At 39.9% G+C, this 18,022-nt stretch overlaps 1 protein-coding gene across 2 annotated transcripts in view; it reads right to left on the minus strand.

Annotated features, from left to right (window-relative positions):
• LOC308401633 (cell adhesion molecule DSCAM-like) overlaps positions 1-18,022 on the minus strand; it is a 134,577-nt gene that overhangs the window by 104,329 nt on the left and 12,226 nt on the right. For both annotated transcript variants that reach the window (XM_080889931.1, XM_080889930.1), the window contains exons 2-3: positions 9,481-9,798; positions 8,039-8,185 (exon numbers count right to left, since the gene is read on the minus strand). In XM_080889931.1, the coding sequence (XP_080746057.1) occupies positions 8,039-8,185; positions 9,481-9,798 (465 nt within the window). The remainder of the gene's footprint in view (positions 1-8,038; positions 8,186-9,480; positions 9,799-18,022) is intronic.

An 18,022-nucleotide genomic window follows, 5' to 3' on the forward strand; every position in this document is an offset into this window, starting at 1 on the left:
CTTTCTATTTCTGTCTTATTTGTTAAGGTAATAAGACAATGCGTATAAGATCAACAGTAACTTCAAATTGCATGTCATCTTGATAGTCTACACTTTCTTTCAGCAGATCGCACTGGCCTCCGTAACACAAATTTCCTAAAATGAGATCACTGCACTCGCAGCACACTCTTCCAAATCAGCGCTTATCTAAGCTTCTGTCTTCAGGCCAAGTCAAAAACAAAGCGGCATCCCCCATAGCCAAATTGCCTATTAAAGATGAGAGCATGTTCAGTCTCCCATTGCGCCTAGCCATCACCACCCTAATCATTCTCAGCCTAAACAGCCTAATGGCTGCCATATTGCTACTGTTTATTAGTAAACACTGATGGAAGAATGCCCGCCTCAACAGTTGTTGATTTTGTCTATCCGTATGGAGTATCAGCTGGGAATCACAGCCACCGTGCCAGAACGCTGCCTGCTGTTCAGTCCCCCATCACTAAACAGATTGCTTTATTGTTTTATGTGCATAGCGATTATGTCAGTAGACGGTTTAATATAAAACATGAACATCAGTGAAACAGTTGTTCAACAGATGAACTAAAAAAAAAAGAAAAAGGAAAAGAGAGGACATGAAAGGAACTTTTTTAAAAATTGCATTGTGTTTCTGTGAGAATGTACGAGTCTGTGCATCAGCTCCAGAGCTGGATTCTTCAAAGATCACCTTAGGTTTAAGATGCTTTTGGGAAGCCCAGTCCAAGATTGATTTCCCTCCATCTCAGTCTCAGTAACCCTTCTATCGATCCTTATCAAATATGTATCACGTCCTCAAGCCCTCACCACAACTAAGATGGAGACTTCAAACAGTGGAAGCTCAAAGAGAAAGTCAGAGGGGAGCGAGGTTTTCTTTATCTCTCCTCTGTGCTGAAGGAAGATCTGAATCCAAATAATAATGTACAAAGCGTAAAAATGTTCCTGAACCATCCAAAAACCGCTGCTTATTAAAGAACCTTCAAGATGAAAATGTGATCCCAGCTATTTTAAAGCCTCAAACATCAAAGCTTTCAAAATAACACGGTGTGAATGCCACCCAACAGCGAGCTAAGACAAGGCAACAGTGAGATGACTGCGCGCACAATGCGTGTACACAAGAAAACATCTCCGCGCTAACCTCACTTCTTGCTAAAAGGGTCTTGTCTCGTCCTGTTCCAATTCCCCAAACTCCCCTTCACGCAGCACTCATAAGTCGCAAATGCACAAAATGCATCCTTCAGCTCGCGTTCCCATAATTCTCTGTGGCAGCAGAGTGATTAATGCGCACAACTATTGATTTTGCTTTTTGCTTTTTTTATTACGAGAGAGTGGCCTTAGCCCACCAACCCAAAACACTCCTTATGTGACAACATCACAAAAAGCACCCCATCTCCTTTAGAGTCAGTGTGTGTGTGTGTGTGTGTGTGTACATGTTTAGACGTCCTTGTTGAGGACAGAAAATTGGCTTGGCACTATACTTGTGGGGACCAACAGTCACTTATGGGGACAAATGCCCGTCCCCACAAGTTTAAAGGCATTTTTAAGGCTCAAAATGTGGTTTTAGTGTCAGGGTTACAATTAGGTTATCATTAGGTTTAGGCTGAGAACCATAACCATTTTTAATGGTTAGGGTAAGCGGCTAGGGAAAGCATTATGTCAATTAGATGTCTTCACTAAGATATGAAAACAAGCGTGTGTGTGTGTGTGTGTGTGTGTGTGTGTGTGTGTGTGTGTGTGTGTGTGTGTGTGTGTGGGGGGACTGGGAAAAGGGGTGCAGTGAAAGACAAGGGTCAGCATTTCACTAACTGCTGATCTGTGTGGGAGGAGGGGGGGAGCAAAATGATAGGCGGTGTTGTTTTCATAGGGTTTCACTGCAGAATGGGTGGAGTTTGGTGCAAACACACACATACACACAGGCACATATATGTGCTGATATGCGCACATGCTCATAATAATATCTTGAGCTTTCTCTGAATTCCAGTCATCGCACTCTTGTGCTTGACCCATTTTCAAGCCCCCCAACAACAAGATCAACAAACCCTGCTCGTGTGGGGAGGAAGAAACAGAAATTTGAAAGAGACTGAAAGTGAGAACGAGTGAAGAAAGCTTTAAAGAGGAAGACAGAGGGACGAGATCATGTGGCGAATGTGATGCAGTCTCTTGTTTACCAAAGAAAAAGCCTCACCCACACGTCTCTCTAGCCCTTCCTTCTCACTCTTTTGTTTCCTCAACTCTCCCCTCACTTCCTTTCTTCTAATCTGTCCTCTCCTTCTCGACATTTCATTGCATCTTATTCCCTCGCAAGCTCATTCCTAGCACTGTGCCCTCCTTTCAAGGTTGGCCTGACTTTGGGCGTGTTGAATTTACAGCCCCATCTCTGCCTGCCTTCTCAGTGCCCTCACTGTCAATCTCAGTGAAAAATGGAGACGGTGGCACATCACTGGCATGATAAAAATCCTGCAACAGTGATCACGTAAACCAAACACCTACAGTAGCCCCTTTGAAGACATCCTTTACATTCCCGCGACTGGGCCGCTGGCTGGTTAAGGCTGTGATTCTATTAGGAAGCAAACTGTTTAATTAGCCCCTATAAGCATTCACAAGGAAGAGAGACGAGTGAGCAGAATGCAAGAAGCCAACACGCATGTGACTGAAAAATGTAGCCAGATTTTTTTTTTTGTCCCCTTCGCCGATGCTCTGAGTATTGGATGGAGTTATTTGCATAAAGCAAATAAAAAAAATAGCATTTTCCATGCAGGAGGAAATTGACTGGGGCACTGTGCCAAGCAGGTTATGCAACGAAATGAGAGGAAAAGAAAAAAGTCCGACAGTCAAGGCCGGCGGAGGAGGATGGAAGAGAAGAGAAGTATTTTCCTCAGTCAAACATAAACATAAAAAATGTCAACATCTGATTTTATCATTATGGATAAACACTATATTACAATATATTATATATAGTGTATACAAACCAAAAAAACTCTCTCTCTTTAAAACGTGCGCGGTATGATCCAGTGATACAGGATATGTTTGTAGTTCTATTTTGCAATTAATAAACAGTTAATAAATATTAGAAATATTTAGTTTATCACAATATAATTTGCGAACAAAATCAAAACAAACAAAAAATGTGATATTTGTTAATAAATGAAGTATGAGGACATGTTTTTGGTTAAAAAAAATATTACTGAATAGTAAAAATATATTTATATAAAGATTTGGCCAAATCTAGACGACAGACAAGTGCTGTACTCTTATAGAATGTATGCACTGTCCAAATTTTATTCAAACATCGGAGAAGAAAAGTTATGCAATGTTGTGTGAAATTAAGAGGGTGGACAGCCAAGATGGCAGCACACCCTGGAAGTAGGCAGGACCTGTGGAGTCTCTTCCTTCCTTCGCACTCTAAGCCTGTGTCTTACTGTATTGCAAAATAAAGCTTCCTGTCTTTCATCTCTAACCTAATCTCCTGCCCGAAAAGACGAGAGGCATGCGTTTTCTTTCTCTGAAGGAGGCCGTATCTCCTTGTGACAGGGAGATATGGCCTCCTTCTTCTTTTCCTGTCCTCTCCCCATCCTACCTGACCCCTCCTCACCTTTCCCCTCTTTACCAGCTGTCCCCCAGGGAGTTTCTGCAGGTCATCGGTCTGGCTTACACGTCATTATCATAGGCTGTGTCAGGTTTCCTCCCGGATTAGTTTGTGATAGGTGTACAGGTTTAGTTTCTCTTAGCCTAAGTACATTACAGCACTGGGCCTGATAGGTCTTGTCAAATGAATCATATCATTCATTTTGATTTTAATAGTTAGAAACCAAAGCTACAAATCCCCAGCAATTTAAAAGACAACGATATGAGGCTAACTATTACAAATGATGAGATGGTTGATAAGTGTTGTCAGTGGTCAGTGACAGCTGAGCCTAGTTCTTCCAGAAGTTTCATCCTGTTAACCCTCCTGCCATCCTTTAAAAAACTCACACCCATCACCCTAGGGACCATTCTCAGCCACGCCATAAAAAGACCATATATCCATATCTTATTCCACTTTAAATTAGCCAACCTTGTAAAACTACTTCTCCCTGAAATATTCATGTAAAGTTTTAATTATATTTTCGTTGTTTTAACCCTTCAAATCCCAGTGTTATTACATGAGCGCCCTGTGTTATAAGCCCCAAAAACCAAAAAACGAAACTAAATATTTCCACAAAAAACCAGTTGAAGTAATATGTGATTGTCATTATAAGTAGGCCTTTAGATGGACCAAAGATTGGCACCAACATACATTTTGACCTGCCATTATTTTTTTTGCATTTTTTTTGCAATTTAAAAATTAAAACTTCAAGGCCCTGAGTCTTCATTGACATCCAAGAAAAGAAGAAAAAATAAAATCATATGATGATAATTTGGGGTTGAAAAATAGCGTTTATAATGGAAGTCAATGGGCAGAAAATGGTCCCCAGGGTGATGGGTGTGGGGATTTCTGCTGCTCAGCCATTTTAGGCTGATTTAAGGAATTCACACTGGAATATTAACATTGACAGGTAAAAACTATCCTGTGGCAAGTTTGGTTATATTCCACTGAACACAGTGGAAATGGCAGCCATTTAACACATAGCAGTGGCACAAAAAGGTCCCAAGAAGGCAGGAAGGTTAAAAGAGAGTTTTTCTTCCCACTGTTGCCAAGTGCTTGATCAAACATTTCCCTTCTTAAACTCATTTTGTCATTTTGTCCTGTATTTTCATGTTATTTTTATTTTAGATGCATTGCACTTTCACCAACAGCTGTTTTTTTAATGTGCTATAGATTAAACTTGATTTGGCACAATCTTTAAAAAGAAAGATTCTGATGCTTTTTGGGACAACATCCTAGACCAAGATAGGCAGCAATCTGACATTATTGAGAAATACAAGTCAAATTATAATTTATTAACCTAAAGAAAGGATCCAATTACATAATCTAAACACTCACATCTAGGCACTACGCCGAAAATTCCGCTCTTTCAGTTTCAAAGTTTGATGCCTCTACTTGCAAAACAAAAGTTAAACCCTGAGAGCTATCTTGTGTGCATCCTTTCTTACCAACAGCATGATAACTTTGGGCTAATGTTCCCTCTTCATCTATAGTGCGCAAGAACAGTCAATAAGAAGTTGGTCTGTACACGGTAGGCACAAGAGGAACTAATCTACGACTTGACAGATTTCAGCTCACGACTGACGATGCAAGCACAGGGCGAATTTGTGCTCAAATTGCACAACATACGTAACTATGAACATCCTAGAGATGAGCACAAGGTCTCTGAGACAACATGTTCTCTGCAGCTCATTCAGCGTTTAAGCACTGGTTTTGCAGAAGCTCTTGTCTGAAACCAAGGCCGCCCAGCTCATTAAGCTGCCTCATATCATGAATGATAGGAGACAAAAGGCAGGTAGATAGAAAACACAGAGACACACACTAACCCTTTTCAAAAAGCACGGCCACTTGACATGCAAACACACTGGGGTGTGTAAAAAAAAAAAAAGAAAAGCTCTGCATTTACATAAATGTGTGCACACAGGTAGTAAGACAACAGGAGCGCACACGTGCATTCAAATAAAGGTCCATCATATAAAATCCTGGCAGGACCACAGTAGGACACAGCTCAACTCCTCCCCTCCCTACTCTACCTTCCTTCCTTTCATATTTTTTTACCCCTTTCATCTCTGTATTAGCTCTGTCAATTGTTTATCAAAAGCGGCGAGGAGGCGATCGGAGCCGGCCATTTGAAAGCTCGTGCTGCGAGATCCATTTTAAAATTCATGACGGGTTAATGGTATGTTAGTGGCAACATTAGGACCCGGTGAGCTTGCATCATGCTCATTCACATTGAAAACAGGCTGCTTCAAATGACTACTAAGCAGTCCTCGTTCTGAAAGGTAATTCATATTGTAATTAACTTTTCAATCACAGCTGATTAATTAAGACAAGCTCTAGTCTGTAATTATGCATCTATTTTTGACCCTAATGTGAATCACTGGATATTCCACAGATGTCAGCAGCTGCGATTTGAGCCAGTTTCCTCTCTGCGACTTAGAGATCTCAAAAGGCAAAACCTCACACCTGAACATTTAAGCAGTGAGCACATTGTTGGTATCAGCTTAGATGTTTCAGAGCCGCAGGTCTTTATCACCATGATCTGCCACAATGTTTTAACCATTTTGATTATTTCAGCCTCTATTCAGAGAAATATCTTATAAAAGATGTGTCTTTCTTCTAATTCTGATGCACCGTGCAAAGGTAGAGAAGTGCACTTGATGTTACCGCTCCCAACAAAAACCTGAGATTAATAATTCAGTGAGGCGGTGGGATAGCTTTATTTTGTGTCCTCTGAGACTAAATCGTCTTTTATGTAAAACTGAATAAAAGAAAGGAAAGGGCTGTGGAAAAAAAAAAAGTCGGAAAACTAGGCTGGGCCAGACTGCATCCCCCTGCCATTGTCAAGCCCGGTTGGTATCCTTATGGTGTCTCTCACTCACTCTCTTGTTCTTTGCTCACGCACAAACACGAGCACACAACACACACACACACCTCCTAACCCTCCTAGAGTAAACATACCCTCTCCATAACAGTGCGCGGTGAATCCGCTCATGCATCAGAATCTACCATCAAATATTTATCACCGAGCAGCAGTGATTTTGACCGTGTGCTCATGCTTTTGACAGCACTCGCCTGCTGCAATACTTATTGGAGTAAACACAGACAATCCGATATCGTTGTTCTTTTGAACACTCGTGAAAGAACTCAAAAGAACACCAAGTGTACAATATAATCCATCAAAACTTCACTGCATATTCTATAGGCCGTCTGGCCTGCGGTAAAAAGCACAGACATCACTGTGGACTGTATCAGAGCTGATTTGGAAAAAATAATTGGCAGACATTGCATTTTAATTTGCAGAAATGGCACAAATACTACTCCTGGTCTATACACGGAGAGGCGTTCTTCATGTATTTTCTAATTCAGGACAACAAACTTTTGTTTTTGATCTAGAGAACACACGTAAAAGTATTTCATTTGCATGGACGCTTTTGTTTTTTCAGTCACACTTAAGATAAACATCATCTCTGGGTCTTGTCTACATGATTCATTTCATTTGCGGAACCTAATCATATCTGCATGCTGCGTATTTGCTCGCTCTCCGTGACATTAGGCAATGTCTTCAACCAGCAGCTTGCAGCGAGTAACTCGAGTAACCTCGAGTAAATAAGTCGCTGGCATGGATCAGAAGACACATCTTCATGCTTGAGCACACACATTTAAAATGCCACCAAAACACCGTCCCAGATTCTGCCTTCAGTCAAATGACATCAAGTGCTCACTTACAGGTCCCTGAACGCCACAGTATGAAGCAAAATCAGCCAGCGGGCAGTACATGGAGCAATCAAAGAGATAAGCATCCCATTTAACCTGAGTAAAAATTCAAGCTACAGAACGTTCTGGTGTGTTGCGCTATCCCGCTGTGCCACTGGATTCAAATAAGGAGGGTAAACTAGGTCATTGGTATGTAATGCTATGTAAACTGTCCCACTTTACCCCTTGCTGGACTCAAAATGGCGTTGGCTGAGGTGGAGTGTGTACAAGAAAGAGAAGCCCAGTGATTCAATGTGACAGTTATCAACATCCTCTGGCTAGTGAGAGGACATAGCTGTATAGAGCTGCAGAGCCCCAGTAATGGCAGACTCAGCCAGTAAACAGGTAAGAAGATGACTCACAGCTAAACAGAACACAGCGTCCAAAGAGCACAGAGCAAAGTGGAAGGCAACTGGGCATAAACAGCAAAAAAAAAAAAAAAGGACACAACTCTCAGAAATTACCGGCATGGCCACTAAAAGTCTTTTTTAGTACATACCTTGCACAAAGTTACAAATGTGGTCGGTCATTTTAGCATCAATGTTTGCTTTTTACCTTCAGATATACACATTAAGTTCAGTTATTACCATGTTGTGAACATGGAGGCTTTGAGTGCTAAAAGCTCTATATTTGAAGTTTTTCTCCTACCTGAGCTGAGCGACACGGTGTCTTTCTCCCATGATACGACAGTGACGTAGGCCTCCACAGAAGCAGGAATAATGCACTTGAACACGGCTACACTCCCTCTCATAGCCTTCTGGTCAGCCACTCTGACTGTGTAGGGTTCCCGTGATACTATTGAACAATTAAAAAACAGAATTAAAAGGCACGTCTCATTTACAGGGCAAAATAATGACATTATTATGCATTTTTTTAAAGACATCTAGGGTGAAGCAAACTGGGTCTGCCATCAAAGAAAGCATCAGAGTTCAGATCTATGGTATAAAATTGCAAAGAAAGGGACACTTTCCAGGGTAGTGGAAAGTGTAGCTTAAAGTAGAGACACAAGTTTCACCTAAAAAAATTTAACTACAAAACTGGTGCATGTTATAGCATGAACTTCTAATCTTATCTGTGTTTCAGAGAACACAGTCCACAGCAGGTATCAACCACCTTACACAACTCCTTGTAGCTATGTAGGAACAGATCAACGGAGGTGCATAACATGGGCTATTCAGACCCCCAGCCTCCGTCAGAATGCTGCTGAAGTTCTACTAGAGGTGGGACGCACCTCCTCAGTATACATTTAGGCATGGCTGGGCTAATTGGCATCCTCCACTCACCTGATCTACTGATACAGTTACAAAACTGATCATTGACCTATGCCCTAGGGTGTCCTGGTTAACATTCTTATGCGTGAACGTGGTGTTATTTATGGACAAATATTCCAATGCCAGAACAGTGCCTGGATTCAGATCATTCAGATTTACTGTCATTGCCCAGATGAGCACTGAAGTCCCCCAGTAGGACAATGGTGTCTCCAACTTGGGCCACTTCCATCACCCTACTCAGGGACTCCAAGAAACTACCAGAAACTCAGAGCTGTTATTTTGTGCTTTACAGTCAGGATCTCTTTTTTTGACACTAGGGAGAACCCCAGTTTTCAAGCACGCTTGGATGATACAAGTATGCCCACCTCTGTCCGACACTGCCCTGTCCAATCACTGAGGGCAATAGCAGATTGCACTAAAGTCCAGCCTTTTCCAGTAGACTAGTTCCAAAAGCTGTGCATTGAAGTCCAACATTATCAGGCCAGTTTCTCCTAATCTAAAGCGCTACCTTAGGTTTCTTCCCAAAGAGAGAAGTGACCTTGCATGTCCTGAGAACAACTTGGGATTGGACCATCAAGGGTTCTGCCTGGCAACTGTCTGATCTATACCTACAGATCAATCATTAGTTGCTCTAAGCCTTTAAGCAGCATTATTGTAAGATTTTGGACCTTTGCTGGACTTAACCACTAAACTACAAAAAAATAACACACTATCAGTACTACAAGTGTTGTACACTCAGTCTGTTAAATTCATACTCATGCAAGTTCCCCCATCATCACAATAACAACAAGTCCTTCAAACCCTTATCTGGAGACTCACCGGCTTTGATGTGGACATCCTGACTCCTAATCTTGCCAGAAGGGTTCTCGGCAGTGCAGTAGTACGTGTTGTCATGGATCAGCTTGCTAAAGCTGGATGGCAGGAAGTTAAAGATCTGGAGGGTTCCATTGGGGTGAACGTGACGGATGCCGGGGACATCGTAGATCTCCTCGCCGGTAGCCAGATACCACCGCAACGAGGCAGGCGGCGCACCCCCAGCAGGACAGGGCACAGAGGTCCCTGTGGTGCTGGCAAATACTACCTCTTGCAGAGATGCATTGACAAAGTATAAGCTGGAATGTAGGTCTTCACTGAAAACTGGAAAAGAAAAAAAATAGGAGAACATCACAATCTGTGGTTTTGATTTTATTTATCAGTCTTTCATTTTTAAATTTTGCAGTAATTATTGCTGAAAGCACCACCTTAACATAAGTTGATAAATACGCTCTTGATATTAAGCTCTTGATATTTAAGTATCAATTTAAATTAGTTAAGATGAAGAAGATTGAATCAGTATTTGTTAAAAATCTCTGACTCCAAGTGTTGCTTATTCATTGCTCATGATCAGCAGTTATAGATTCATCAGTGTATTCCCATCCCTGGGATTTTGGGAACATTAAATTAACATAAACTCCCATCAATTATGAAATAAGGTCCACGGCCGTGATTATGTTCATGCTTCGGTTTAAACTGGCATCACTGTAAAGAGAATGGCATTAAATGTAGTTAGTGCAGGAGCATTCTCAAGAGGATAGGAGGGTAATAAATGTCAATGTTGGCTCAATTAGCTGCATATAAATCTACAGCTGTTTGATTTCAGAGTGAAGAAGCCAAGGCAGCAGAAGTCTACGATCTGAGGTTCTGTGAAAAGACAGTTTGTTTGTATTTCAGGCAAAAATACAGCATTTGTGTGTGTATGCCTTGTCGCCTCAGCCTGGTGGCAAAGCTCTGCAGTAAATGGCTTACAGTGGCACTGGCAGCTGGCTTGGACCCTCTCTGGGGAGAAAACATTTTAGCACTTCATAAATTCCTAACAAGGTTTCAAATTGCAGACATTTCCATCCTTTTCTCTGCTCCAGTAGCTCTGAACTAGCAATGAGACACTCCACTGACCTGCACATGTACACATGCAAAACACTCATTTGAAGATTAGGAATTCAACACACAAAAATTATTATGGAGGTAAGGATCACTGCTGGAGCCTTTCTCCTGAGAAAGGAATATGCAGATATATTGAAAAGGTGGACAGAGACCTATATTTTCAATGTTATATAAAGTACACTACACCACTACACTAAAAAAAAACTATACAGACATTTCATTTAAATGTTTTGACTGTAGTTCAGGGCAGGATAACTATTTATCAAAATACAAACAGACAGTATATTTTTCTGTGAGATTATAAAGCTATATATTTGCTACATTAAGCTTAGATAAAACAGTGTTCTGTATATTGCTCCCCCCCCCCCCCCACTACAGTATTTTCTTATAAATGTATTTTTTTCTTACAAAATAATTTAAATAATATTATATTATAAGGGGTAAACTGTGCTTCTGCAAATAGACAGCAAGTGAAAGAGTTTTTTTTCCCCAGGAATATGAATAAATGGCGAAAATAACCTTATCTTTTATGTTAGCTTAAATTAGCGCTATAAAGGCTAATGCTAATTTAAAATAAAATACAAAATAAACGAGCTAACACTGATATTAACACTATGTCAAAAAAGTGCACTCATTTTAGATGTACTTGAAACTTCTAGATTAAAATGTTTAGGCTAACAAAGTTAGTTGTTTTTTGTTGTTTTTTTAGCTAGCTAGAAACCCACAAATGGGATGGTAGCTGTTTATTCTTCCTGTATTAAAACACACTGGTCAGAATCATATCAATTGTTATGTCAAATTAAACAATGCTGTTTTTTCTACTGAGACTGTAATATCACAGGTATCACTGCAATATCTCACCATGCCTGCCTGGTCTCCCTGGTTGGCAAGAATGCAGCCTAAATTTTATTACCAAAAAGGAGCAAAGTGCCTTATATGGCTTGCATTATAGCTTTTAGGGGGCTCTAATCACCTTTGTGAGGAAAAATGTAAGACACAATAAAATAATATATTTATAGAAAACACATTTTTGATGCTGTAATTATGGTTTTTAACATGTCAGCTGTGACTCAGACTGTAGTACAGCCCACAAGTAGCAAGTACCAATCAATCAATGTCTGCGTCCCTTTTTTTATACAATACGTGACTCTGCTTGCTGCCTGTCTGCAATATGTTATCTGCCTGTCCTAGAACATGCCCATATGCATACATGCAAAATATTTTCTGCAGATTCATTTGTTTAAAGGGGTGATAAGATGTTTACACAACTCATTATGTTTCTCAGATATGTGGAAAAAATAGGTATTTGTTAAATATAGTGTATTATATAGTTTATATCTTATAATATATATTGCATATACAGTTTCTTCAACAATATATAAAGCAGATTGTGTAAATGTCACATATGCGTTTATAGAAAGACTGACTTTTTAAGAGTGGGTGGTCCAAATAAAATTTCTGCAATGTGCACTATATATGCTCCCAGCAGAGAAACTTTCATATACCTGTACAGTCTCTAACATCAAAAAGTTTTAGCCAATTTAAATATTTTAAGACGCTGTGGGATTGTGCGCCGGGTTCTCGATGGGTCTGTGGCACCGGCTAAGATGAAAATAATACATCAAAGTCATATTAAATTCTGATTCATTCTCTTTTTCCAGCTGGCACTGGGAGTATCAATCTTCTCAGTGCTCTGTTGATAATACAGATCGGAGGTGATGGTGGTGGTAGTAGTTTTTTTTTTAGGGGGGGTTCAGCCTCACCTGATGGTGCTCAAGGTTAGTGAGAAGGAGAAGACACTTTAAAATCACTCGTGTCAAGATATTTTAAACATACTGCTTTGATTCGTTTTCATCCAGCAGAGAATTTCCCTCATGTGAAATCCAAAATACACAGCTGATTATGCTAAAGACAGTTTGTGTTGTGAATGAGGTGTGTGTGTATGCATGTAGTAAAACGTCATATTTTGTAAACTTCAATTGATTGGATTTGGGGAAGTAAGTGAAGAAAGTTTGTCAATTTTATTTAAACGAAATTAAAAAATACACATAATATTTTTTTTTTATTTAAAAAAAATCCAGTTACAAACAGCTAGCACACTTCAAAGTTTTCCAATCAAATTATTCAAGTGAAGTTAATTGACTCTTGAAGATGTTACAATAGAAAATGTCTCGAGAGAAGATAGATTAAAGAAGTGTGCGGTTGCTTGAAAAGCTTCTATTCTTCGCGAGCATCAGAGAAATTGGATTAGGATTTATGCCACGGCTGTTTTGATATTCGCCTATTTCACATTTAAAAGTAGGTGAGAGCTATTCAATTTAGACTGGCTGAGTGAGATTGATTTAATTTAACAAAGAAATGGACTCTGGTGAAAGTGCGCATATCGCTGCACTGCTCGTTTTCCTAATTGACTAAACTCAGGAGCCAGACCGCAAAATGGTGTGATGACGCATGTACATCACTCCCCTCGACCTCACAAAGAGCAGCAAGTCATGCCCCAACAAATGGCCTCAGGGTCCAACCACTTACTACATTGCCCTGGAGGAAATCAGTAATTGGCATAATTTTTCATGAGCTCAACTGTAAAAGGTGAAATAAATGACACTGTTCAATAATGCATTATATGCATCTATAATTGACTATGATTTTTTTTTTCGGGATCTTCAGAGGGACAGGAGGAATGAGGAAAGCTGTTTTATGTAAACCTTAACTATCACAAGAACTTTTTTAATATTTACCCTCTTTTAAATGTAAGCTTTTTATTCACTAATCTGGTGCTTACTGTCATAGTTTTGAGTGCTATTCTTGCAGTTTCCTATAGCTAGCTCAATTGTATTTTGTTTGCACGTTGCACTTCTGTAATTCCCACTGTTTATGCAACTGGTTTAGGAAGCAATGAGACAGATATTGGAGCAATAATGTTAAAAACTATCATTATTTACTATTTTTTAAGACTTTCAAAGCTATAAAGAAATCTCTACAGGGCTGAAGTGTATGTGTATGAAGTGTTTGTGTTTGGATTGCGTTATAAGCATGTAAGAATATATAAGAACGTATATAAACACATCAAACGCGACTATATCACCAAAAATAAATAAATGCATATAAAATCACACTATTACTTACATCAGCGGTCCCCAACCCCCAGGCCACGGACCGGTAATGGTCCGTGAGTCGTTTGGTACCAGGCCACGAGAGTTGAGGCTTGGGTGTAAAATTTATGGTTTTCTGGGGTTTTATCGGTTTTTAATCAGGGTTTTTTTTTTAATCCTTTTTATCATTAACTCGGTTTCCCTGGGTCTTTTCCCGAGTGTTATGAATAAATCTTTTTTTTTGGTAGCAGTGCTGGTTTTCTTTTTTTGTATTTATCCACAAACCCTTAAAGGCCGGCCAGTGAAAATATTGTTGGACATAAACCGGTCCATGGCGCAAAAACGGTTGACTTACATGGAATAATATTATCATTCATTTTATTACATCTGGAGATGTGTTTGTGATTCTGAGTCATAAAAGCCCAATAGAGGCTCTCCTTTTAGCTTTGCTTTGGTCTCCACCCACTCGTGCTAAATGCTACACTAAGTTCACCAGCTAGATGCCAGCTGTCTCCATCTTTTGTTTGGTTATGAAACAATATGTATACATATTTTTTCCCCTTAGAAGAGCTTTCTTGTAAAACTAAAGAGGCGTGAAGAGTGAACAGAAGTTATCCATCATAAAACAATAAGATGCAAGACACAACAGTGGTGTGTAGCGACAGGTGATCATTTTTGGAGAGTTTATTACTAAAAAAAACCCATTGACCATATAAAAATATTCCTTAGAGCACCATTTTGTATTGTGTTATACTGTGTCCTCATTCTATAGTGTTTTTTATGTGCATTATACACGTAAAAACATCACGTAAAAGTTTAAAGGTTTTTATTGGGAAGGTAAGATATGGGAAAATTAGCTCTTTGTTTATTGCCATCTGCTTTAATGGGACGACAAAGGTTGGTAGTGTGTCTGTTGTTAGACTGCCACACAGATATTTAAACATAACTATACAGTTATTTCTTGCAGAGCTGTTGTAATCTATTGTCTGTTTAATGTTATAACTGAAAAACTATTAGAAAAATCTGTTTATTGAGTGTTTGACCTTCTGATGATCTGTTTCAGAGAAGCTGTAACATTCCTACAGAATTACTGTATATACAGCAAACAACACCTATTATGAGCCATAGCTGTGCTCCTTTCCACAGCATAACTGATCGGCTGACAGGCTGTTACCATCCACAGCAGAGCCACGTAAACAGTGAATCAGTGTTAATGCAAGGAAATAAAGATTAGTATACATGGTTGATTCCACAGGTCCTGAAGTCCTTGACTCGCCGCTTAATTATTTTTCAGCCTGACACATGCTCAAAACATGCTACAGTCACTTTTTGTGTGATGTTTTCCTCTCTCATGTGTCCTTGCAAGTTAAGATGAATGGTCCCGGTGCCACATGGGACTTCTCATCCCACACCAACATATTCCATCTTTTATGCAGCTGCTAGTTTTTTTGTCATGAACTCTCTGTGACATGTGAAGAAGAGAGAACAGCAGAAAGCAAACAAGAAGGGGCAAAAAGAGAATCAGAGAGATAGTGGGATTGATTCAGCTTCCCATATTTCAGGGGGCACTTGTGTTGCATCTGTTGAGCGAGCAGATCCATTGTCTGAGTTGTCAACGCCACCGCAGCATGGGGACTCTGCACTGCATGGTATCGTGGCACCGGGTACCTCATAGTGACAATGTGACAGCAGGAACCTTGGGTAATTAAAGCAGCTCTGTGCTCTGTGCCCTCAGGGCATGTCTGCCTGGGATGTGGAGATCATACCTGGCTCACTCACATTCAACACTAACAGCGGAAGCAATTTTCAACCTTAACAAATTCCTGCTCTGTGCATTTATGGATAGTAGCATTAGTGTGATGTAGGCAGCGCTCGAGCATGTGATCAAGCTTTATTCCCAGCAGCTAAAAATAGGGCCTTGACCTGTGGGTGACCCAAATTTGAAATACACTGTACAGGTACACTGCATTTCATTTAATCTGATTACCATGGATGAAAATCATATTTCACCAAAGTAAGTTATTTTTTCTTTATATCAGTCTATGAACTTGAAAGCAATATGTGTAGAGCTATGAATCCGGTTGTTCAGTGATGACGCGACGAATCCTACTTCCGGGTCTAAAGTAGTCTGCGTTTAATATGGCTTTTGTGTTGTTAACATGTTTAATGTTATGTATTTTCTTCTATTTGATCTCAAAAAGCTCCTAAAACAGTCAGTGATCCCTGTTGACCTCCCTCGGCTTTTATTACCACTAATCATTTATTTAAGCTCAGTCTTTAAAACCTTAGGATGTAACTACAGCCCAGCCTATGCAGCAGTATATGAATGACTAACCTCGTATTGTGGATGGATTATCTCAGTTGTTCTCCTGGCTGAAGTTTGGTCCTTTTACAGCATCCTGCCATGCGATTACATTTGTTCCTGACCACCGAGAACACTCACGGTAACTTTTATCGAGTGGAAAAAAAGTTAGCTTGTTTATATTATGCTAACATAGCTGTGTCGCTAGCGGTCACCTAGCACATCATTATATACCAGCTAGCCCAACTTCAGTAACCCTACAAACGTCACTGCTGTTTAGTTTTCTGTCTTCATTTATGTTGGAAGTGATAGCAGAGCTGTACGTTTTAATTTGTTTCCAAAACCCTGCAGTCAGGACATGCTATATTGTATTTAGATAGAAGCTAGCGAGCTAACTCCCTGCTAACTTCTAACTCCGTTAAATGTCATAAATTCCGTTTTCATGGATGCCTGGATGTTAAACTCAATTCTTACACCTGGTAGAGCAGAACGCTGATCATTTTATTAAAGATGAAAGACTTTAGACAGTTTTTCAACTCTCAGTAATGCCATAGTGATCGTTTGATATGTGGACCTGCAGCGGAGTTTAGACCCAGACACGGCTAGTGACGTCAGACTGAACAACCGGATAGAGCTAGGAGCTCTGATACAGGGAGATGATAACCAGCCAGGGCCAGGGAGTCCACTGTGAGTAAGCATTCCCACTGATCTGATCTGCCCAGAGGCAATACACCATGCATGGAAGTTAAATGACTGTATTCCAATTTGCTCTCATGAATATTAAGCAGGGCTGTGACAGAAAGGGCTGGCTGTACGCAAGCTGCTGATCCACACCGACAGATCAGTCCTCTGATGTCTAGGAGGGGCGGGCAACTCTAAAAACGAGGCCCCCAGAGCAGATGAGCCTCCTCCTCCTCCCTGGTCTATTTTCATGTCTTAAATGGGCCAGAGTGGCTGGCTGTCTCATCAAGGGAAAGCCAGAGACCCTGGACTGGTTCTCAGTTAGTATAACTAAGCAATAAAGACGTTGATGTCTAAATTATGCTGCTGCTACTGCTGATGATGATGAGTGCAAGTGAATCTGATGAGGGATTATACCGTAGCAAACTATAGCAGCTCCCTCTGCTGCTGCTGCTGATGAATAAAAACCTCCACTAGTAGAAATCTAATATTGCTATGTAATATAACAAGCGCACTAGAAGGTGGAGGGAAACCAAGGTCTGTAATAAAGTAAACAAAAAAGCACTGCTTTGAAATTGTTGCATATATCCACTGCAGATTTACAAGGAGTTGGATTTTACTATGTGAACCTGGAAAACGCTGCTACTGAACCGCAGCAGCTTCTCCAATTAGACCAAACTTATTACAGATGATTTAAGATTTCAACACCTGCAGTTTTACCTATTAATTAAAATAATTTTCTAATTTTACTAAGACCTGAGGAGAGCAGCACTGCGCTGTTGCCTCTCCTCAACCCAATTAACATGAATAAAACCTGTGTATTTATAGAAAGCTAATGCTAATCCTTTTGACAAACAGGCACAGGATTGTTTGTTATAAATATATTTTAGGGGTGATTTATTCCCACAGGGTGCAACATTGATGGTGTGCTGTATAAAGTAATCCAGCACTGCTAAAAAGAAGCATTTAGTAATGTATTTACTGTATAAACCAATAATTTTTTTGTATGTTACATAAAATAATCAGAGGACTATCCCGTGAACTCCACAGTGGGGGTTGAGTTGTTATCTTTTAATTTTAATAAGTTTGCCAGGTGAAAGTTGATTGAGAGGAGCGAAGATACTTTATATTTATACACCGATTAATAATGTAAATGCTTTTATTTGTGTGAAGGAAACATCAAATGGAAGGAACCAAGTAACAATCAAAGCAGCACATAATCTAGCGAGGGTCTCATTTAATCACTGATTTATTATCTCTGCAGACTCACCACAAACACAGGCATGCTGGATGCCTTTTACATTTAAAACGATGTTACCTTTTTAAATATAAAAGAAAATTTATCAATGAATCAATTTTTGTTTAA

This window comes from Rhamphochromis sp. 'chilingali' (genome assembly GCF_963969265.1).
Source record: "Rhamphochromis sp. 'chilingali' genome assembly, chromosome: 8".
Taxonomy (NCBI): Eukaryota; Metazoa; Chordata; class Actinopteri; order Cichliformes; family Cichlidae; genus Rhamphochromis; species Rhamphochromis sp. 'chilingali'.